General features: G+C 34.8%; 1 protein-coding gene across 1 annotated transcript in view; it reads left to right on the forward strand.

Annotated features, from left to right (window-relative positions):
* The first annotated feature begins 479 nt into the window (after positions 1 to 479).
* The window catches only part of LOC110379404 (cAMP-dependent protein kinase catalytic subunit 3), a 36,226-nt gene continuing 11,032 nt past the window's right edge, over positions 480 to 25,673 (forward strand). The window contains exons 1-3 of the mRNA XM_021339075.3: positions 480 to 1,120; positions 23,827 to 23,995; positions 25,441 to 25,550. Of these exons, the coding sequence (XP_021194750.1) occupies positions 943 to 1,120; positions 23,827 to 23,995; positions 25,441 to 25,550 (457 nt within the window). The 5' untranslated portion in view covers positions 480 to 942. The remainder of the gene's footprint in view (positions 1,121 to 23,826; positions 23,996 to 25,440; positions 25,551 to 25,673) is intronic.

The raw sequence follows: 25,673 nt of genomic DNA on the forward strand, positions 1-25,673 counted from the left end.
ATAAACATGCTTGATGAAAATCGGTTAAGCCGTTTAAAAGTTGTGGGCTTGACAGTGGGGAAGGAGCGTAAGCGCTCCTAATTAAATTTTGTTGTAACGATTCCCGAATGCAACGATTAAAAAACAATAAAAAATACCCCTATTATTTCAAAGGCCTCGGCTGGCTCTTATGAAACGTCAGACACAAGTTGCAGTTTAGCAGTGGTCAGATTCAGTTTCCGTATTTTTATTTAGGCTGTAATACCTTCACTCTTTGATTTATACAACCTCTGTGTACTGTTTACATTTCACAAAACTTGAAGTATCATTCTTCTTATTTGTATTATACTGAAAGGTCGAAACTAAAACAAAGCGGCTGCAGAAAAGGATATTTATAAAGAAGTTTGGAGAGATTCTGAGTTATTTGTTATCATATTATTTAGAAGAAAGGAATACATTTAGACAAGCTAATCTTATTTACATTGAAGGCATCTCATTGTTTGCAGACGAAGTGATGCTCAATTATTTAAAACATTATTGTATGAAGAGCATCGTCGTGTTTGTCGGTACTATTGCAGAGTTTGTCAGCGTTTATTTTATCGTGGCCGTCTCGTCTCGCGTCTCGATCGGCAGAGAAGCGAGCGAGGTCGCGCGCTACCCGACTGCCGCCGCCAGTGAGACACAAACCGCTGAGCGAACGGAACGCCTTGCCGACTGTTCCCCGCTGACGCGCGTATATCACGATAACATAAATTCTATTCAATATTTTTTAATATCGATTTAATTACAAACAAATATTTTATTCGGTAATAATAGACATTATAAAAATAAAATAAATCGAAATTAACTAAACAACTGCAACTTAAGGCGATGTTTATGTTTTTCGGGAAACAAAAATATGAACTGAGGAGATCTTAACTGAGACTTTGATTTGAGTAATTGGATAGTGAGAAACTTTGTAAGATGATGATGGCTAGTGCTAAACTGGTGAGGGAGTGCAGCTCTGAGCTGAGCTCGGACGTGCGCTCGCTGTCCGTGGCGTCCTCCACCGAGGAGCAGGACTCCACCACCACCGACTCCGAGTACACCGAGGAGGAAAAGGAGTACGAGCTGGACGACCTGCAGATATTGAAAACCATTGGTGAGTCACTTTATAGAAATTATTGCATTAATTTATAGTTCATATTATAAACACAAGACTAATCGCAACCTACTCTAATTAATAAATTCAAGTATAACGATCTATTCATCAAATTAATGTGGATTTAAGTAATTTACAACCACCTAATTTATTATTAAAATTCACAAATCATAGCGCAAAAGTTTGCAAAGCTAACTAAACACTTGATGAGATTTCCATGACTCCAGTACTCTAAAAATAGTAGAGACTCACATTTTGCTAATTTTACAAGATAGTCATCGTCATTTAAAACCTTCCGATATAGTAAAAGTGATATGAATCATTGCCTGTCTCTGCCCACGTGAGGTAGATAAATATGAAAATGTCGTTGTCTGGAAAATATATATTTTCTATGAAAATCAGTTAATATGGTACTTATTATTGGCCATTTGTAATTGTCACATAACTTTAAACAAATTACATTTGGCGTGTCGGACGAAGTCGTCACTTGTTTTGTATCGTTACGGTGTTTTTCAGGACATGGTTCAGCTGTGTGTCTGTCCGTCTCTCTAAATGATTTGTTGAGAATCACGAACACGGGGAGTCGTGATTTAAATTGTCGCTCCAATGACGTATGACGATGATATACGATGAATGATGATGATATTTCTAAAATATTTTATACGATATTTTTTGTATAAATTATGACCTGCCGTTATTTGAGAAAGTAAAACATATTAATATTCATTTCTGAACATTCTTATAAACAAAACTTTTTCCTCAAAAGTTTATCACATACCTATCATTACTATGAAGATAAAGTGTAAGTTGTTTTCAAATTAGATAGATGATTTGTTTGCAGTTTATTTAAACTCAGTATTTTCCTGTACCTACGTACTCAACAATTTCTACAGATCACTTAAAGGCTTTATAATTTCCTGAAATAATTTTCCATAAAAACTTATCTTGCAGTTTTGGTTGTTGCGAAAACAATTGCCGATCGATGCACGTGGTAAACCTTTTGTATTGTTCACGTGCGTTCACAGTGCTTAAACTTTTATAATTGTTAACATGGAAATGTACCGCGGATTAACCAAACATCTATCAATTTTGTCAGCGGCTCCGATCTTTAAAATAATTCAAAGAGTTACGTGTTAAATAGTGTTACATAATAGTATACTGTAAACACATTAATATTCTGTCTGTATGTCTGTCTTACTTGATCAGACACTTTTAAATTTCTCATTTCGTCCGAACAATACAATGTCATGAACAGAATCGCTCTTATTCTCTCGGTATTAAGACTACTTATGCTGTAAGTGATTAATCAAAACCGCGGTTTTATTGTCTGTTCATGTAGTTGTATTTCAAAAGATGTCAAAAGACTATTTTCTTGTCGACTATTAAAGTGTTTGTCGTAATTTACGATTAGAAATATGGTAGAAAACAGGTTTTTTTCAAGTTTCTTTTTCCAGCATCAAGTGTGAGTAGCTACTCATATCGAAAGCTTCTCTCGATGTCTGTCAACTTGTGATGGATCGAGTGGAAATTGTGCATATTATGGAATATTTTCACTTAGCATTTGTTCTTGTCTCGCAAAAATAAAAGACGTTTCTTTAGGCGTACCTGCTTACCGATTTTTTTATAATTTCTAAAGGAGACTTATGTTCCATTAAAAAAAAAACCCTTACCATTGTTTATAAAAAAGTTTAATGTTGTAAATTAGTTTCTGATCCCTTTTATTTCTATACTTTTATTACATCCGAAACCATAACTCGTAAACTGTAATAAACCTTTAAGATAAATTAGTGATTTTACCGGATATTTATTGCAATATTAACAAAACAAAAACAAATAGATCAAGGACGTAATGAGTATGTAATTATTGATACCATTATCGCTTAGTATAATATGAATGCAGGTGATAACACCTCGACCCAATTCTAGGAGCGGGGAATATGGGCCAAGGGTGATCGAGCCACCCGTGACCCACTAGGACACGGCCCGGGTATGTTGGTACATTTCCTCTATTATATGCATATTATAACTTACTAAATTACTTGACTTGAAAACAACGGAGATAAGGAAAGTTGACACCATCATCATGTGGCCCATAACATACAAATATCGCTGTGCAGAAAATTAGAAGTATAGAATTTTTATTATCAATCAATAAAAAAATGAAAATAGGTAATAGCAAAACGATCGATTAATCTGTTATTATTCTTAACTTTACCTTATAGTTAAGCTCAATCTATAATAAAAGCAGGTTCGGAATATGTACCTGACTATTAATATCAAAGCCTCAAGTTGCTGCAGGAAATCACAAATTACTGGTTTGAATAAGTCACCGTAGAATGCTCTACCTAATAGCTGGAATATGAATGATAATGCTAAAACTACTGCCTACTTGTTGACCTAGATACATGTTTAACACACACAGGCAATAGAGTTCATTTGGGTTCCAATATTTCAACACTTAAAACACAGGAGCTCAGTAAAACTCATTGACACTATATGAGAGACAACTTTGATCTCATTACGTAGGTAAACAAAGAAATGGAAACGAAAATCAAAGAAAGTGTAAAAGCCATCACACACGCTCGCTATTCTAATCAGTATTCTGGAGGGAACTAAAGATTTGTATTGCACTCATATAGACAAATGCTGCAACGCACTATAACATGATGCAAATGTAATTGGCAGGTTGTAGAGAACGTTACCTTTAACAGCCGACGTAACATCTTACCGCAAAATTGGAGTGCCTCAAAAAAATCACAGAAAGGAATGTTACAAACGATTCATGGAATGTATTGGCATGTACACTTGTACAGCTATCAATACTCAGCGTCCGGATTGTTGAACGAAGTATGTGCTGTTGTTATTAGCACGCTGTTAGGTGTTGCTGTCAATCAACTCTCTTGTAAGAATCCATTAACTGCGGACATATTAAGAGAAGAATTTATTTATTAGCTGCCAGAAATCGCATGGTACTTCTAACGACTTAAAGCCGGATTGTTTCGCTTTGTTCGGTTGTAATAGAATTGAAATACACGGACGGCGAGATATTTTAAATTAATTGCGGAATACCGCCCCGCAATTTCAGGCTTTAAATCGGGAACAACAAACATTTCTGAGAAGAAAATTCATAATAGAAATTATTACGAAATAAAAATAAGTGTGTCGTACGAGTGTTATTGTACAATTATACGCTTTGTTATTACAGGGCGGGCAGTAGTCCAACCGAAATCATTACGAGGTGCGAAATACATGTTCAGTCTAAAGATCGGAATGATGCACAACTTTGTGCACTAGTTAATTGAACATCTTAATTTATTATTCTGCGATGATTTGTGAAGACTTAATTAACTCTTGGACTCTGAAAATATACCATACATATGTTATCATGGTGGCGGATCTTCAGCTTGCTTCATGATTAGTTTTGAAATAGGTCATTTGTGACTACGAGTGTACGTGTTCGTGATAAACCTCTGGCTTACCTATATGACTATATATTGAAGAATCTAGTTACGTTTGTAACAGTTACGAAGGTAAACAGACTGTGGTTTCAAATTAAATTCTCTAAAATGAAATTGGACCGTGGAGGATGGTATCGTATGCCTTACACATCTAAAATTGTTTATACGACGTGGTAGACGGTTAATTGTAGAGGTGAAACAGAGCACGAAAGTCTGTCGAGTAGGCAGTAGGTACTTGGCGCTAGATCTAGTTTGTGCATTATCCTCGCGGTGCCATTCGGTGCTCCAGTTACCGTGCTAACGACTCCATCACGCGTCGCCCGTGCGCCCGAGCCACCGCAAACACACGCTTTGAAATCTAACCATCATAACAAATGAGATGACGGATACTGCCACACCATAATATAACAAATAAACTATGCTCACTTTTCACTTATGCAGTTTCTGTTTTGTTTTGAAAACGAATATAGGTACCTAATAAACAACAACTGGGTTAGTGTGCCGCACTCAACCAACAATAATGCTACCCAGATATCAAATAAATAGTATAATTAGAACACATTCAAACATTTTTGCTTTACACGTGCAATGTAATGAGAAAATGATTAAATAAGTTACACAATGCACATGCAGTTCACCGTTCGCTGATTGTAGAGTTTGAGATTATATCAGCAAGTATAGCTAAAGAAAATCTAATATGTATATGTGTATAACTATACAGCTGGTTACTGTTGTTAATCAACAGTACATTATAGCCGTGAAATCAGCGAAATGAGCCGTTCCCATACTCCATAGTGCGCTCGTGAGCAATTGAAAGTAGGTACTTTTGCGTGAAGTAAATTAAGAAAAGAAAGTTGTTAAAGAACAATGGGGTAGCCGGAGTGGTGAGACGAGAGCGCTGGACCAGACGGAAGTCAGACCAGTCACACCACACTCCTAAAAGTTCCCAATGATTGCTAACTAACGCTTATATGACGTCTCTAACGAGCTTTCATGGACCGTGAATGACTATTAGAATCCGATCATGCTGTTTTACTGCAGTTTTAAATCTGGAAATCAGCGTCACTCCAGAAGTATGCATGCTATTTTCAGGAGACCGAGTTATATTTTTAACACTCCATAAACATAAATTGATGTAAGAAATCAATACTAAATACTAATAACGAATCATAGATCTAAACATAGATCAGACTATTTTATTACACTGATTGTAGTAAACAATTTGCGTCCGCGCGGAATCCATTCTTACAATAAATTGTAAGTTTTCCGGATGAGCCAATCATCGGGTCTTTACTTCAGTCTCTGTTTATTAACTTTACGACCATGAATCTCGGGAAATACAGCTTTCTAAGACATCAAACTTCGTGAAAACACAAACATGATCTTAAATTAACATTTCTTTAAAACCTCGTTGAATAATGCATGTATATTGTATAGCCATCATGAAAGTGCCAAGGTATGGCACATGGATGCACTGACCTTGACCGGTTTTCAGCGTGTCGTTATTAACCTGTCATAATTATTAATATTCATGTAAACTGGGATGCGGGCGAGGTCGGGGATAACACGAGGTGCGTCGTATTGTCTGATAAATCTGCAGTTAAAATCGACGAAAAGACTCCCACTACCTGCTTCGTTTACATATTGGTTTAGTCTGTCTGAGGGGCGAACTGAGATGTGGAAATCTTAAGGCTTTACTTAATAAATATAAGTATGTCTAAGATAAGCGTAAGGTATCCACTACCCGTGAGTAGAATTCTAAAAATATTCGTTAGATCAGTGCATATTTGAATTTGTAGTTTACAGAAAAAGCTAATCCAAACTTGTAAAAAGATTTGTTGGTCATCAAGAGATCGGTTCAGACGTTTATGGGTAATTAACTTGTTCTTTTTTCGCTGCGTAGATTATATTGTTCACGTTTTACCTTTAGAAGCGCGTATACGATAGGACTGTTTATTGGTGCATTTTTTTACACAAATGTTTGACTTCTACTGGCTGCTGGAGTGAGTCCAGCAGACGTAGAACTGGTTTGTGCCAAAACATGTGCGTAGAACATATGTCTGGTAATGAGATAGACACGAGAAGAGATTCCGTGGCACATGTGACAGCGCACAGTGATTCACTCTAAGGCCATAAATCGAAAAATGTCATCGGCTTATCCCCATTAGATCAACTTACTAAGTGATTAACAAGTTAAGAAGCTTCCGAAAACTCTAAATACCAGTGTCATAAGGTCAACTTATTATTCACTTTTGTGCATCGGAAGTTAGCGCATCTCGAGTCTAATTATCGCAACGTGTGAGTCATCAAAACTTAACACTTTGTTTTTGAGTGTCACTATTCCAAATCAAGTGTTTACGTATGGTGACAGTATGGAGGTCCAAGACCAAGGTATGTACTTCTATTATCAACTACTTTTTTATTTTTTTTAATGCGTTTAATATTTTATTTTATTTTTTTATTGAAGGTAGCGTTTTTGTAGATTTGTTTGGTATACTTTGATTTCATTTGGACCTATAACTTTTTGCTGCTCAGTGCTGCACTTGAGGCAAATGTTTTTCGAATAAAGAGGATGTTCTTATAAAACCATATAAGTTTCATCTGCATCTTTCTGCCCCTTCTTGGGTTAAAGGAGTGTCAAAGTATGCATGTCCATAGTAAAGAAAAAAACTTTATATCTTAAGTTCAGCTTTCATGTTGTTTTAGGTAAAGTTTTCAAATGTTCTGTTTCGAGGACGACTATTTTTGACATTTGGCACTCTAAAGAGGGTAGTCCAAATGAAAAATGCAACATGTCCTGAATACTTTTACAGAAACATCGTGCCTTTCGGATGACATCGAAAATATCAAACTAGAGACTTTAAGTAATAAAATTATGAATGTATGTAAACGAATTTCTTATTATTGGGCAATATCAAATCGTAGTAGGTCTAAGTTTATAGAGAAATATTCAGATTGGCTGAATGTAGTTGAAAATATTGATGTAGAGCGAATTGAGTTACATGTATCTCAGAAGTCTGACAAAGTTGAACCATCAACTTCTTCATTCAGATCCCTTCCTAACAGGTTTACGAAAGTTCCCTGTCAAAAACAAAAGGTGTACTATCAAAAATTGTACTAGATTTGTTATCTGTTTGTAGTAAATACTTTTGAGCTTGAATGTATTCTGGTATATTTTGTGTTTTGTGTGTATTTGCAAAAAAGGTTGTTCGTGTATTTTTGTTGTTTTATTTTATTCCTTTATGGTTGGTTTTAATATAAATAACCATTATTTATATAGATTTTTCATTAAAAGTCGCAGTATGACATGTTCTAGGTTTATCGTCTAAAACAAAATTACTGCGAGACATTTTTACACCTAAATAGTAATGATATATTTTTTAATGAATGTGGATATGTTATAATTTTAATAATTTACACTTCTCTTAACATATTTCAACGTTTAAAATAAATTAATTAAAAGTATTTGTGAGTTTCGTATTTATGGCCGCCTTTGTATGGAGCGTGAATCACTGTGCAGCGGTGCGTGCTGGGCTGCAGTCGTGCACAGCTCGCATGTACTTTCTCCCCACGAGTCGGCAAAGAGCAACCGTGACATTGCGTGCTTATCGGTTACACAGTAAAAACTCGCTGGAAATAACTAATACAATACCCATTCGGAATTACAAACAATGGAGTTTGCGCTGCGGCTGTTTGATAGCCTCTTGCTTCATTTTAAATGGTTTGCGATTATAAATTATTTTTACTACTTGGTACTCGTGGTATTGTACTGTTACGTAAGCTAACTTGGTTTTAGAAATATAAGTAGGCTGCGTGCGAACCTAAGAAAGCTCTGAAGAGCGTAATTATGATGCTAATATGTTCATTTAATATTTGAATTTAAAATCTGGAATTAAAGAATAACTCAAAAATAAATATGTATAACTAATTCAATTATTTACGTAAATATTCACTTACATGCTATTTTTGGTTAAGAAACATGACGTTAAGTGCGCCGGAAAAAGTAAAGTGTAAAAAAAATACATTAAACATAACATTGTATCGATCGAAGACAGGTTTGTTTATGCAACACTACGTAATCGATAAGATTTTCGGAACACCAAAGAGCCCGCTGAGAGACACGAAAAAAGTGAAATGTTCTCTAGAGTCAACAAACTCGAAAGCGGAGAAGCGCAGGCGCAAGCAATTTAAGGCGAAGTAAGTATTTGTTAGCGGAAACTTGATTGCCGACAGATTTCACAACTACCTATTCCTGTATCTCACAATGTGACTAGCATGCTTCGCCGCTTCTGATTTGTTATTCTAGCCTCGTAACAATAAACGGTACTGCATGGTTTCATTACATTGAGGTGTACTAATCAAATTTGTTTTTGGCATAACAAGATTAATTAGGTAATAGTTCCGATCAATACCTTCGCGATTACGTATTATCTTTACGAAACTAATAGACGACCTAATAATCTAATTTAAATAACCATAACCGATAAAAGTAAGCAATGGAGTATAGAAAAAGATTTTTTCTTTTTTCCGTGAAGGCGACCTACTTAGCGGCATCAGGCCGAACACTCCCACGCTTCTGGGAAACGTCCATTTGCTGTTTTGACAATTTAATAAAACGTCAAAAGTGACATGAGTTTCCAGTGGAGTTTTTCAACTTATTAAAATATTATCATTGGCTTATTCACTCCGGTTTTTCTGTGTTTTCTATGATAGTTGACAACATGTGTGATATTTGTTCCCCAATTCGAAAATGACGTCAGTGATTCACTTCACTCTCGTTTTCTTCTGCGAGCTGCGCCGGAGTTGGTAGTTCATTGCGTGTACAACTTAATGCTACTAGGCGTACTAACAGGTTTAACTGCTTTTTAAACAATAGCACATGGGTGGTATAGAACTTTTCAATAAGAGAACTAATAAGTAGGTCACGGATGTTTAAATGACAATTAATAATATCCAATGTCACTTACTGCAGTTACTGTAGCTAACTTAATACTATATACCTATACTTATGAAAACGATTTTGCTAATTTGTAATTTCCAGCTCATTATTTTGAGATAAAAGCGAAGATGGTACCTCTACCTATAAACCAATTTCCGGGATGTTCTACACAGAAAAGCGTCAATTTACAGATTTTATGGGATTTTTACGGCTGATATCATGGGTTATTAAAATATAAGGTACCTACTAAATAGTGCTATTTTGATTTTGAGCATTTATTTACTTACGCTTTGCGTAATTATGCCGTAGTGTTACGGTGTATTTTCTTTGATCTTGAGCACTATAAAACAATGCTATAAAATATGAATTTCACATATTTACTACAAACATTAGTCGTTCCAGAGTCTATAGAGTTATATGTTATTCTTGGAACAGCTATGGCTATCATCAGACTTGAGTAGCCTACGTCTCATATCGGTCATAACGTACGAACCGACGTCAATAAAATATATAGAAAGGTTTTTATAATAATGCCTCATAAAACGACCTTAGTGTGGAATCTCAAGCTGAAACAAAAACAAGACGTTTTTAGTTTTGAGGCGAAGAAATATTTATAAGATAAAAACCTACTAATAACTCTGCAGCTTGTACTTTAACGACATTGGGGACATATAATTGAAGCTGTTATATTCATATGAAGTCGAACAATAATTAATCGAATGAAAATCTTTTGATTTCCTCTAACAGTTAAAACCTAAGTACATCGCCACAAACTGCAAGTCATGACTACATTCTAGATGACTATCGAAGTTCAACTGATTAACAATGCCACAGGTTAACGTCTTCCGTGTACTAAATTTAAATAAACTATTTCGGTTTTACTTGGATGTGATAAAAAATAGATTGTTTTAATACGTAATTGATTTAAGAAAACCCGCAAAAGTGATAGTGATGTAATTAAGGTTAACTTTTAAACTATGTTCGTAAGTGATCAACTTTTTTTACAATAGGATGTTATTCATCAGATTGAAGGTATGAGTTAGCAATGGGTTTTATTAGATTAATGTCACGGGTAAATGGCTCTAGAAGGTACAAGGGTGGATTTTGTTTTGGTGGTCCTGATATTACCTTCCACTCCCACAGCGAGATAAATTCTAATTCGATCATACTATTTTATCTCGTCATCCAAAAAAACTTTTTCATAATTTTAATTAGGTCGGATTCAAAGATGAGTTGACTTGTATCTTCTAAATTAAAACATAACGAATGCTCTCAATTACAGTAAGTTAGCAATAATAATACGTCCATCATATGGAAGGTTTATTATTTTTCCAGTATCGTAGCGACTTTCTTAATATCGGTCGACGTGAACATCTGACGTTCGACTTGAAAGGTTTCGCGATGATAGAATAATTCATCGTGCGTCAATGGCCACATCACATGCCCGGGTAGATATAGCCAGATTACTTTTACGATATTTAGATTATTATTTCAATGACTGATATAATAATATTGTATATTTAACCTTTGTTATGAGAGATTATTGTATCGGATGCTGCCAAAACGTGGCGCTCGGTCGGAAGTTAAGGAAAAACATTTTACAATGTTTTGAAGATTGTACATTATCCCTTGACGTCAGCTGTATCACGGAGCTTGTAGTCTTTAGATTAGTTAGAAGTTCTTCCAGAAAGTTCCACTGAAACGATACTTTTATTGACTTCTCAGTGGTAGTAGAGATGTCGATGCAAATATAGATTTTTGTACTTACAATTTGCATTTATCTAGAGTTAGGTACACAACTTTTGATTTCATTTTATTATTGTTATAAGCTTCTTGAGCGAAGAATTGGAAGATGCAACAGCATTTAAAACATCATAACATCAAAGATTCACGAACTCTTTTGATGCATTGGTATAATCAACCTTTGTATACCATTAATAACAGTAGGATAAAAAGATGCTGAACAAAGCAGTTAGTAAGCGGAGTGACTTCCGATTCCGCTAGAGATGCTCTGCGTTGCGTACGTAGCACAAAAAGCGCGTGTTTAACTAGCGACGCATAGTAAGCCGTCATTAGCGATTACGTGCATCGCGATCAAAGACCATTGAACCATTTGAACTTGCTCCCCATGAATATAAAATACCTTTTATGTCCACACGCATTAAATATTCATTGCTTACCTGCAAGATATTAGCATACCGATTGGTGCTTCGATCAAAATCGCTATATTCTTGTATACAGACTTTATTAAAGGTTTTCAGATGGTGCGAATCGAGCTTACCTCTTTGATGTACCCATCATCGCAATAATTTGATGTTCCGTCGGATATAAAACCTCAAATATATGGAACCCAGTCAGACGGTTGCCGCTTATATCGTACGAGCGAAAATATACAAATGTTTTTGCAACAAAACATAAAATAGACGTAGTTAAAGTCTCCGACATATCTGTTTCATTGCCAACATAATTTCTTTATTACAAACAACGATAAATTTGACGTAGTTGAACGTTTAAAAACGTATAGTTCACTTATTACGTATGCTGTAGTGATTAATATTTGTCGTGATCCCAGCGCGCACGCGATTCAGGGAACACGCTTGAAATTCATGTTAAAACCTTTGCCTTCGTCACGAAACGCTTTGTTTCCGTATAAAAAGTATATTAAATAGTAAAATAGGTTTATCGGCGGCTAATGGAAGTTTTCAGTGTTTTTGTTTTCAATTGTATCACGTTAAAAACTGTTATAAGAAAAGCTTTGAATTAGAACAGCATAAGTAATCGTGGCTAGTAAAGTATATTGTAAGTCTTCACTTCGGGCTACTTACCTACTTAATAACATAATCCAATGAAAATGGGTAAGCCTGGCATTGTGTTGAAGTCTCTTAAAACATGCTCAGTGTTAGACAAGTGTGTAAATAGACAGATAAATTATAAATAAACCACTAAATAATGTAAACTTGTACTAGAAACCAGTTAACCAACATCCACTTTAAAGTTGATAAACTACCGGATTTGTTCATTTTCTTTCCTGTTTCGAACATCATGAAAATCGCTGGAAAATACGAAACTATTATAAAAAACGTAACTTCATCTGTTAGCATTTTGCCTTCGCAAGTGTAATATTGTCAGGTTCCGGTTTTTGCAACAATCACAATGGTTTGGTAACGCTAAACTGTGACTTCAATTGTTTTATTCAAGGATCTGTAACTGTTGCAAACTCTAGGAAATTACGAGACCGCATTCATGGTGACGATGTAATTGATACTCATTTAAAACAAGTATTTTTTATATACACATAATCCCTAGATTTTTTTTTAGTCGCGAACTCTAAAAATCTTTTCAACGTAAATTATGCCCTGTACAGTAATGAGGAAGTCAAAACGAGATCGATAAAGCTTTTATTGCAGACATATTAATGTATAGCAATTAGAACAGTGGTTACACAGGCTCTTAATGTGTTTCACGTTCAAGCAACATTGTATGTAGGCATGCCCGAGGGCAAAGTGACTTCACAAACTAGTTTACAGAACGATTCTTGCTCTTATGTCATCGGACGTAATACTCGCCTCGTGAATGCATCTGTTTATTAAACTTGAGATATACTTTTACACTTTGGCAATAACTACTTACAGTTTAGAAATAAATTCTCACAATATCAGATCGTTTAACATGGTCATAGTAACAGGTATGTTTAATAATCTCTGTTATTTAGTTGAATTATTTTTTATTGCGTTCAACTTACCTATGTACATTTGAAAATTATTTAAATACTTGTTTCTAAATCTATAACAAAACTATTTGGTTTCTAAGCGCGTGCAGCATTGCGACTTTCAGAATTTAGCGATTGGAACGTAGGTACGATGGCAGTTTAACCTTCACAGAGAATTGTAATCTATTCTTAGGTCACCATTAGCTGTTCAAGTAATTATTGGCCGGTTATTTTATCGGCTGATTCTAAATGTAATCTAATGCAATATATTTCTCAAGTCAACGACCTATATCATGATAGGCACATAGTTACAATAAAGCCATCAACACAGATAGTTGTTAAAATGACACGTCGTATAAATATTACTTCTGGCCACCTACGCTTGTATGTTTGGTGTAGGGCGTCATGACACTCGGTTTCCGTCGTATGATGCGAGTATGGAGACAGACTCATATACGCCTTTTCTACGTAAAAACTCGTGCGTGACAGCAAGAAAAACTTTGTACATCCTCGGTTAGCGTTTAGTCAAGAGAGTTCATTCATAAATTAAACTAATGGAACTGGTGACACTTTGGATTTAGTCCAAAAATCACAACTTTGACTTTCATCCTTGACACGAGGTAGACCGACTCTAAATTATTACAAGTAAATCAGCATATATCTAGCATCGGTTATGGTTTAGCAAAACGACCGAAGTTTATTTTAGATCACGGTATTCTAATAAAACAGAACTTATAATGAGCTGACTGTGACTAATGACACCTTCGTTTCTCAGAATCTGCAATATTTTAGGTCGGTGTTGACCACTTAACGAGAAGTATATTTTTTTAAGTATTTCAACCCGATTTTTTCCAGAATTTCCAGCTTAATAAGATCATAAAGATATTTTTGGTTTTCCTTGTACACAGGAGTGTTGTGTCCCAGTTGGGTGTCAGGACTCTGTTTATGGGACTACTTCTAAAAATAAGTCGGATGGCTGTCGGAACCAGCAGTGTACCAGCTGCAGAAATGACTCACTTAATTTCGAAACTACATTCTCAAATGAAACAAGTTGCTTGTGGTCAAGATCGTTTTGAACAATAGTTAGAGGTGTTTTGATCAGAAAAATATGTCTATTGTTGCGTATAACGATTTGTTTGTGAACCATTAGCGAAATAAAACGCGGTGGCATGGTGGCAGTCCGTCAATGCAAATATACACATGATCGATACTTTGTTTGCTTATTCATATTCATACACAAGGGCTTTGTTACCTAGCAAGTTGTATGTTACATTTATGGCACTTTCTTAATCTTTTAGAACCTTCGATTATGTTCAGTCGACAAATATAATTTTTCTAGAAGTTTCCGTACAGAAACTTTTCCAGCTTCGTCGCCCAGATATCAATCGTCATTCATTGTGGCGCTAAACAAACGCCCACTTGCCTAATTCAGTTACAAATTGGGAATATGAGACTGGATCACTTTACATTTCTGCGTGCGAAAACTGATTAGCAACTGACATAGATTTTATATTTATCTTACTCAAAATTCAAATGCAAATAGAATGGAAAGAGTTGACTTCAGTTTTTGCCGTATGTGTGTCATCAGAAATCGCACCTCCTTACAGTTCTCAAATATTAAATGAAGAGTAATTTATTTATGAGCAGTTTCACGGTAATGACACTGCAACTGTTGCATAGCGAATTACACACTACAATTTCATTGTAGCAGTGCATTCCAGCGGCTGATCTTGGTTTTTATGCTGATGATTTTCTGTTACCTTCAGGCGAAGGTCCTCGTGGATCTCGTGGGCTGGTCTGGTGACGCCATCACGTCATCCACCAGTGCGTCGTTACCCGCACAAGATTAATACTAAGACTAAATGAATATAAATAATAGTGTGAGTGTCAAGTGGTCTCGACGGGAGGGACAGCTGTGCACTGACGTCACGGCCTGTGAAAACACCTTTCAACTCCTGTTCTCTTCAACAATGATTTATATAATTTAGCAATCTTTCAGACACGCGTGAACACGACTGAAGAGGTAAATTAATTTAAAGAGAATGATTGAGTTTGTTTTATAAACACTGTGTTTAAAAAATAATCGAATGCGATTGTGAGATAGATTGAGACTCTTCTTCTTCTATGGAGTAATTAAGATATGTATCCAGCTGTCTCAAATAATTATCGAAAGTAAGGCGATGGGGGCAACAAACTAATAAAGATAAAACTGTATCAAATAGGTGAGAACTTCAAACGTCCTCTTTTTACATTGGAAAGCCATGCGGCTGGCAGAGGACATAAGTTTGGAATCAATTTGTGGAGACATTTGCGTCACATGTGAATAAACGATCGCGACCGTGACGAACTGGGGAAGCGGGAACAGAAAGAAATACGAGTAGTTAAGTGTTTTCCCCAGACTTGTCAACGCACATCGCTGACAGAGTTAATTGCTAGACTTTGGCATGTCACTACGTTTTATATTAGTTTTTTATTTATTTATTTCAAACTTTAGAAAAGCACACTGAAAAACTGAAGTCTGAATTGTTATTCTCGCATTTTGCGTTCAATTTTTTTGCTGATTCACTCTTATAATGCGTTTCAGATTAGGTGAAGTAGATTATTACCGGTTTCTATTGCACAACAAATGCCAGTTCCCATAAGTTGAATATAGCACGAGTGTTTCTTTTGTTCAGTGTTTTGACAAGTCCAGATATCCTTCAGAGTCGTTTAACGATGGATTGGAAAATATACATTACATTAAACATTTTGACTTATTAAAAAAATATAAATATACTTTGCTCCTCACTGAATCCCCAGACAACCATTACACGCTTAATTAATACTGCGAACAATATTAGACTTGGCGAACAGGGAAATGTTTAAAATAGTCCACGTAATGGGCCAATGTAGGTAACGAATGCACTTACCCGAAATTGGAGCAAGGTTCATTCTCAAATAAATTTTATTATTATGGCCGTAAAGTAAACCAAAATATTTTGGGTGATTGACTCAATATTTGCGTATAATATTTTAATATCCAGGTTTACAACTAGTGTAAAACTTCGATGCTTTATTGAACGTTTAACGAGTTGTAAATTTTAGTGCGGATAAATATTGATAAATATCGGTCGCTTATATAAGATGATGAGCAGTTTATTGACCTGACTTGTGTTTCGCTGAAATAGAACTAGTTCATGCTAGAAATGATACAGTAAGAGTGCTTGGAAAAGCTTGTAGTAGGTATAGCAGTTGGCAATAGCACTGCACTTGTATAAGATTCAATTGTTCTGAATTGGTTATGCGTAATAAATAAGTTGGTAGTAAATACGTATTTCAATTAATGAGTGGTTGCATGGTTGAACTCCAACATGTATAAAATATTTATGCATTGTCAGAAAAGTTTTTTTTTCGTTTAATATATTGCGAAAGAACTTTGATCCACCAGTCTCAATGTATATGTACTTTATACCTTATGATACTTTCTATCTGCTAATGATTTTAAGATTGAAATTAGAATAACGTTAAGAGATTAACAAAATCTTGATACACGTGTCATTGGTAAGGTCAATATACTAGACCATTGCGCGCGCGCACTCTTTTCTACCAGTTTAGATGTGACGTTATATCAATTAATTTCGGCCGCCATTTGAAGTGAAAATCATTATAAATTATTATCTGATTTAAATATTAGAAAGTTTATCAGAGTCAAGGCAAGGGTCGAATACTTGGGCCATGAGAGAATCACAAGTTAAATAACAGGAAAGTCATGAATAAAATTGAAGAGGTGCATGTACTATCTGCGATTTGTTGTACATATACTTAACTCACCTATATCATTGATAAATGGCTCCAGTGTATACCCACGTGAAAGTGGCAAGGCATGCAAGAAATAGATGATGCGCTACACGAGTGCGCTCCTACATACGGTGCATTAAGGAAATGCTCTCTCCCTTTCGTTTACAAACATGTGTAACATATCAAAATTATTACGATTTCTATTTACAATCTCCCGTAGTAGGTTTCATTGCCAAAATCGTGCCGTGTTTTCAGTTAGACATAATATTTATCAGCCTCTGTGCGACACCTGTGTCGTATCTATCATCGATTGTGTAATCTCTGTATGCACTAGGACTTGATTTGGGTACGTAGGTAGGCATATTTTCTGTTACGTAAATGTCACCTCTACATTTCTACTTATACTATTGAAGATTGCTCTATTTTAAGATGTAAGTAGTACAACGAAAGGTGCATGGGTCGTCTTATAACTTTTAACACTATTAATCATTGTTGACAAAAATCCATTTTCTATTTAGCATACAATTAGGGTAGAGTGACGTAAAGGCCATCAGTCTCAGGCGTGCGTTATGCGCAGACTCAGTGAAAGTGGTCGGACGAGTGCGCCCGCGCCGCGGTTCAACTGTGAACGAATAAATTATTCGCAGCGCCCTTCACTGATACCATACGTCTAGAACGTCACCCGTCATGGATTTGTATAAGCCATCAATTACTTACGTAACCTAAGGGTCTCTCCACAGTAATGACAGAAATGCTGTCATCCGCCTTTCTTTGGAATTCTACAATGTCATAAATGCATAAATTATGGAACCTGTCGAGCCAGGCAAAAGTAGAAGAGAAGCGGAGAGATTTTATCATCTATAAATGTTGGTTGTTTTGCTCAAATTATGCAAAATTTAAATCAGTGCCTCTTGAACTAGAAAGCTAAATTTTCGCCTACTTATTCAGTTTTGATTTATTTGCCAGACCTGACCTGATGCTCCAGCTACGAGCGTCATGGTACGATGGTAATTTTAGTTGCACTAACACTTTAGTTAGAATTTACTACATAAAGATAAAGTAATAACTATAGTTATAAAAAATATAACAAGATTAAACAAAGGGGAGCATAAAGCAAATGATGCGAAATCTAGAGAAATAGTCACCAAGTGGAATAAAATTAAGTTAATGTTAACTGAATAAAAATTCTGCGTAACTTTCTAAATATCTCAGATTTATAAATGGCATTGCTATATATTTCTTTCCAGTGACTAAACTGTTAAATCTAGTTTTAATAAACTTGTTTTGGTTGTATTAAATATTCATTAACTGCATATTTTATTTCAAATAGGTATTCATTTTACATTCTATTCATACTTTATAATATGTATGATTTTTAATGATAATAAGTAATGCCATTAAACCCCAATACACCTATTAGCTTGACGGATATTAACTCAAGTACCTATAAATTGTTTCACACTTTGATTGTTCACATCAATTCAAAGAAAGCTCCTTTTCTTATTTTGTCTAAATAGAGGTACATAAATGTACATTTTTGTATTCTTAGAGCTTTCTCATACTTAATACAATTTATTGCAAATATGAAAGCCATTTACGCTGTTAATGAAAAGAAACTCTTAAGTGGCTGAGTCTTAAGATAATTTGCCAAACATTAATTGAACTGAAACTAAGTTATCATCGAAGAACTAAAACTTTGATTTTCATGAAAGAAATATTTCCTTTGACATTCAGATAGACAAAGATCACACATTTTTTTTTTATTTCAGAAATATTTTTGAGCACTGAAAATATATACCTAGGACATACAATTATGTTTTATGTTTTAACATTGTATAGAAAGTATTATTGTATTTTTTTTATGGGCTTCGGTACAAATAAAAATATAAACGATCCATTGCGATTGTATTCATAACGATAACACAGACAAGACATACGAAATATTTTACCATAATTCTGTAGTTTATAGACAAAGATAGCGAGGACTCAACCGTTGTGGGTAGATACATATAGTAGATATGCATCTCGTGTATTTCAGTGACTTCATAAAATAAGTCTAGTTCATTGACCTCACTTAAAGCCGGACTACATCAATGACACGCCTAAACGCATATTATAAATTATGGCATAAATTAATTAAAACATAAACGATTTTTAGAGAAAGTCCGGTTCAGAACCAAATTATGTGAAACGGAAATAGCAGAACTTGTTTTCTGTGATTGTGTCTTTAATTTTTAAGCAGATATTCAAATAAGCATTTGATTGTCTAATTAGGCTGAATTTATTATTTCAGTTAACTGTAAAAAGTTAACTATACCTACCGGTTAAAAGTACGCTCTGTATTTAATTAGGCAACAAAATTTAATGAATGATTGAGTGATGAGTAATTTCCAATTATAAAATGTGGATTATTTTAGCACTGTACAAAAAAAACAAAAGAGACATTTGACCGAAGGTATTGGCCGATGAAAAAGTTAGAAAAAGACACACGTTTCTGACAAATTTCTTACAATTACGTAAGTAACTAATCTCATTTATAAATCTTTGCGAATAGTACATTTTAATTACATTGTAAACATACATAGTAATGTACATAATGTAATAACGTGTTTTGTTTATTTGAAGAGTTAAGTGAATAATATTTTGTTTTCGGTGTCTTGTTTGAATGCGTTACATTAGTACGTACCTATTGTTTAGTGATGTTAGTGTACATTTAATTGAAAATAAAATCACTTAGTATCTAAACAATGTATTGAATAAATGCATGTGGCTGTCAGCTGTGGGATATAAAGCTATTTGAGTTATCCTCATACCTTACGCAAGAGATTTTAATGATTTGAGATTTAAAAGATTTTTATTTCAAATTGAGTTAGAGATTGCACATATATGTATAAGAAAGAAGAGTGATTGCATTATTCTATTATATAATGTTAAATTATATATTTTGTTTAAAAGCCTCACAGCAGATATTTACTCTTAAACATTGATCTTCAAAACGTAGATAAAGCAGCCATTGCTAAGGTTTCCGATGAGATTATTGAAGCCAAATCTAATCCGCCTTTCTAAAAGATTAGATTTTATGCGACACAAGTAATGTATTTACCAAAGAAACGTATGATTTCGTTTTGATAAGTGAATCATTTTTGTCAGCGAATACACCCTTGGAGCTTCTTCACGGGCAAGACGCACTGGGTATACTTACCACTTTCTACATAAGACATGTTTATATTAAACACCTTGTTATATGATGAGGCGCCAAAGCCGTGATAAAAGAATTCAAGTAAACACTTCGAAATTTTATCGGTACCCTAAGATATTTTGGTATATAAACTGATAAAATCTTATTAACACTTGAGATTTTATGACTCATCTGCACAACGATACACTTGCAATTTCTTTTAAACAAATGATCAAACATGTTACTTATTATCGCTCATAAAATTAGTAATAGATATAAATAATAATATAGTTGTATTTAACCTTAATGTTCATATTTACGGTGATGGGATTAGTACCCGTGTTTCCTTTATAGCGATGATTATTTTATAGCCTCTGTTCCCATGTTTCGAGAAGTTGGCTCGCCTGAAACTTGCGCAAGAGATAGCAGAAAATAAATTGCGTGGAAACTGTAAGATGGTACGTCACGCCACGCAGTAACTAGTGTTACGCAAATTACAGCCCCAATTTAAGATATCGGCCGACCTTCTGACATAAATAGTATACTTTGGTTCCGATGGGTACCTTCTGTAACCCGTTTACTGAGCCTATTTTCATCCTGAATCAAATTGCGATCAAGCTGATTGAAACAATTATACACGAACTGTTTACTGCTCTAAAACAAATTGAAGGTAAATGCCCTTAATATACACAGCCTGAATAATCGGGCGTGATTTGCTGTTAAGTCTACTTGTCTTAGTTTTCGATAAACATTATTTTTGGGTATTCCCTTCTAAAAATGAAAATTCAGTCGACACTGCAGAAAATCCTATCTCGAAATAGCATTAGGTACGAGCGGATCATCTCAATATATCAAACAAAAAACTTTCCACACGCAGTCAAAAAATAATATTAATATAAACGAAATACAGATAATAAAGTTTTTAACAAGGTATAGAAAATATTATACCTAATAATATTTTGAGAGATCACAAATCCGAAAGAGATACAACGTTTCATAAATAGATGTTTCATAATAAGTGAGTTGGCTCAAGGCGATGAAAAGAAATATAATATGGTTTGTATTAGTTACGGGACAAACTTGATTTTATCTTACAAACGTAATTTTGTTTCAGTCTATTTTTATAGTCAAGAGGCAGATGACCTGAAAATGTCTACTGATCTACTAGATAATATAAATAAAATAAAAAATATAAAAGATCATTTATACCTAAAAACCTGAATATTAATGATGCTAAAATGTAAAGAAGTTTAAGCAAATTGAGCTGATGAATTTGAACAAAGAGCACAATAAAATAGGTTTTTGATCGCGTGGTTTCAATAGGCCATTGTTCTGAACTTTGCACGTTGAATGAGCAATGACATTGATATTGAATTCTATCGCATGCTACCCCGACCCGTGAATATTTAAAGCAGTATTAATACAAAACTTTATTAGATGGAACCAAGTCTTACATAAGTAACGCATGAGTTCGATGACCGAGTTAATACGTAGGTAATAATTACGCGATTTTTACAGAAAGTTGAACGGTAGCTTATATAGTCGCAAATTAATTTTAGTTTTTCTTTTCAATTTCAATTCATGACATATTCTGCCTATCGCCAATTTATTGAAGAAAAATTGCCGTTAAAAAGAAAGATAAAATAAAAATTAAAGTGTATAGGTATAGAAGAATATGAGTTAGGCGTCGAATTACTCCTTCGCATCACTGTCCTCCATTGCATTTTCATCCATGACATTATTTTCGAGTGTCAATTTCAGTATTTTTTTATGATTACAAGAAATATATAAAATTACACTTACAATACAAAATATAACTTGAAAGACGTGTTATTCGTAACACAATCATTGCGTTTGTTATGACCGCCTGTTACGTTTTCATTACCTACTGCTAAATAAATATGTTTATTATTATGCTGTTTTCACGTTAATTAAACATGGAAAAGTTTTAACAGCTCACTCACGAACTATGAGAATACCAGAATTTGTATGAATATGTAATGGGCCGAATATATGTAGACCCTTGAGAAAGACATTGCAAATTTTTTGTCTTAGGACGAAAATCTGTGGAAAACATAAACGATAAAGAGTAATAGAGGCAATAGTGCTTATGGCCAATGGTAAAATAGTTAGAGACCTCAACCATGAGGGTCTTGTTTCGTAGTTGGGTCAAGGACTGGATGCTGACTGCCTGCGTTATTTCGAGCACATGTTTGAGTATTTTCTCTCTCGATCCTGGTTTTAGCTATAACCCTGATCCATTTACCAGGGGCATTATTAAAAATAAATTAAATGCAAATAAAAGTAATTGTGTTATAATCATAATTATGCGGCAAGTTGCTGTGACTCACGCCTGAGCTTATAACAAGCTTTATTTTTATGCTTTGGTTCATTGTATTATTCACCGCATTAACGAAAGACCTTCAATGACACATAGAACAGTCCTTGGAAAGAATGTGTGAAATAATAAAACTAACATGTTGCTACTTTGGCATTCTTGGAAATTTATATGAAGCCATACGTATAAAGTTTAAGCTGGTTAGACAGTAGGTCGATGCATGATGTAATATGAATAAGTACAATAAAACAAAGTGGGTGTCCGTATTGTAAGAAGCTAATAATGTATTACATCAGATGATTATTTGATACCATTACCTTCGGGTGCCGAAATCACAGTGATTTGCTAATGATAACTACGCTCATTTGTTTAACGCAATACTCTTTAAAATGTAATTAGGTAACGCCCAGAGATTTTTTTACTGAGCTAATCTTTGAAATGTTCATCATGTAGAAATAAAAGATGGAAATACATTTTTACGAAACGAACATCCTTACGTGCACTAATTAACTCAATTAAAATCTACTTACAGGGGTCAATTAACGGTCACTTATTCCGGGAACATAATGAAATGATATTGAACGTGCTGCATTAATCTAGGATTTTACGTAAAATCTAATTATTGACACACAGCATGTATTTTTTACGCCTTGAGAAAACCTTGTGTCTAGTTTTATTTACATTTGTTTTCAATAACGATCCTCTGAGTGATCTGAGTTTTTATTTAGCATCAAATGTTTCAGCTTCGAGTATTAAGCCTTCAAGGACTATCTAAAACATTCTAGTCATTGCATTGATCGGAAAAGCCGAGTGACTAACTGAATATCGAAAGACAAAAACACGCTGATACATTATCGATGAGTGAATTCTGTTTAGAAGTAATTTATTTTTCAATTTGTTTACGCACTACCACGAACGCATTAAGATCATTTACTTCATGTTTGCACTTATCTCTACTCATACAATTGACTCGGGAATCTCCGTTAGTGATTCATTTATTTATATCATTGTACTTGGAATTGTTTTCATCAAAACACGTTGGGTTTATGAGATTGTGTTTTCAGTGATTTCCCAATTTAACAGAATGATAACCATGCAGTTTGTTTCAATGAAAAGCGCAGTAAACATGTTGCTTTTGACGCTGTTATTGTTTCCAATTGTTATTTTGAATCCTGCGATGGCTGGTTATTATTATGAGCTCAAGGAGCAGTCATTGAAACGGTTTATCAAACCTTGTAGGATAAGAAAACAACTTCATACAATATGGGTTGCAGAAACACACTGACTTTTAATTTGCTTTGTTTAAGGTACTGGCACGTTTGGTCGCGTGTGCCTGTGTCGCGACAAAGCTGCTGATGAGTATCTGGCAATGAAGATATTGTCCATGGCTGACGTCATCCGCCTAAAGCAAGTGGATCACGTCATGAACGAAAAGAACATCCTCGCCGAGATCAATCATCCCTTCATAGTGAACCTGTAAGTGCATCAATACTGTGAGAAAATTGTCTTGTCCCCGTCAATCATGTGTGTGATGCAATTCATTTTCTTGGTGTTTATCCAAAATGTCTAGACTGATGCGACACGTCTAAAGGGTATCATTATTTGAGCGGGATCATAACAACGATGTTTACCATTGGTAACACTTGGACGTTTAATTAAACGTGCATGGGTGCATGTGACGCACGTCAATTATGTGAGCACCAAATGTCGGCATTGAGCCAATGTCGTTACTTACTCCTGTTTGCATTTCTAAAGTTCCGCCTTCCAGTGACCACTATGCCGATTACAAACACACCTTTAAGACCATTTTTGCTGTATCATTTGCAGCTTTGTGAGGAAGTTAATTCATTATCATAATTTAGCGAGGGCGCTATTAAGAGTGCCCCAAATAACTTTTTTGTTCGACTCTCGAGCTTTTCCGTGTTCAATTCATTTAACCCAATAACCTGTATAATTGTGCCAGGTACCGACTTTTCTTTAATATGTAAGAGAGTTTTATGTATTGTTTGTTAAGTAACACGAAGCTAATTGTAATCAAATTAATGAATAATATTGTATGTCATACGAAAAGCGCTTTCCATAACGCTAATTAAATTGACCGTCTGATGATGACATATTATAAATTCCTATATCTTTACTAAAAACTATGTACTCTTTACCTATATTTATCTATCTACTTTACCTAAATACCTATTTACAAGTATATGGGGGATATTCCGGCGCCGTGCAAGCGCCAAGTATGAATATCGCGAGCCGACAAATTTCTCAGAGCGAGCTCCTCTAATGACGGTCTGGCAAGCATCACCATGTCACTTGTGATCAGAACACCCATGATATATTGATTTACATGCACTTCAGTACCATAAATCACACAGTACTCGAACGTGTTGAAATGCTGTTATTGTTTACCAGCATTTTTAATCAGCTGTAGAGTATAAAAAAGTGTCCTAATTTAGTCCGACTTGACGTCAGAACGTGGAACGTGGAACGTTCTCTATTTTGTGCTAATTTGTAACATCATGAAAGCTGATTCTGATTTTATAAGTCTCGTAATATACAAGCTCAACTGTCTTAAAGAAAATAGAAAAGCCTCTATGTAGCAACCTTCTTGCTATTAATTATGTTCAACCTTGAGAATAATTGAAGTTTTATTTTGATAATTCTCCATACAATTTACTTTTGTACTTTCTTTTTTACTTTAGATGTTCTTCCTAAAATAGCGTTCAATCAGTTGGATTATTTATTGCGCCTACTTTGACTATACATAGGTTAGGTGTACACTGACTGCAGTTTGTATCTGGCACGCATCTGTAACTGCAATTAGCTCAAGGAGCTTAATCTAACTAGTCATTACCAAGGAGTTCCAATGTCTTTGAGCTTGACCTTCGTGCTGTGCTGATGATGTCACTGGTGGTTTGCAGGCGATGGTGGACGCATGACGACTCCTGCATCTATATGCTGTTCGACTATGTCTGTGGTGGAGAGCTCTTCTCCTACCTGAGGAATGCTGGCAGATTCAGCAACAGTATCGGTAATTATACTTATATATTTATTATGGTTACAATAATGTGCTCATCATTGTACATGTTGAAGTTAGTTTAGGGACAGCTACTGAGGAATTAGGTCAACAATTTTTTTGGCCTGGGATACAAGC

The sequence above is a fragment of the Helicoverpa armigera genome, chromosome 6 (genome assembly GCF_030705265.1).
Source record: "Helicoverpa armigera isolate CAAS_96S chromosome 6, ASM3070526v1, whole genome shotgun sequence".
In the NCBI taxonomy this organism is placed as follows: Eukaryota; Metazoa; Arthropoda; class Insecta; order Lepidoptera; family Noctuidae; genus Helicoverpa; species Helicoverpa armigera.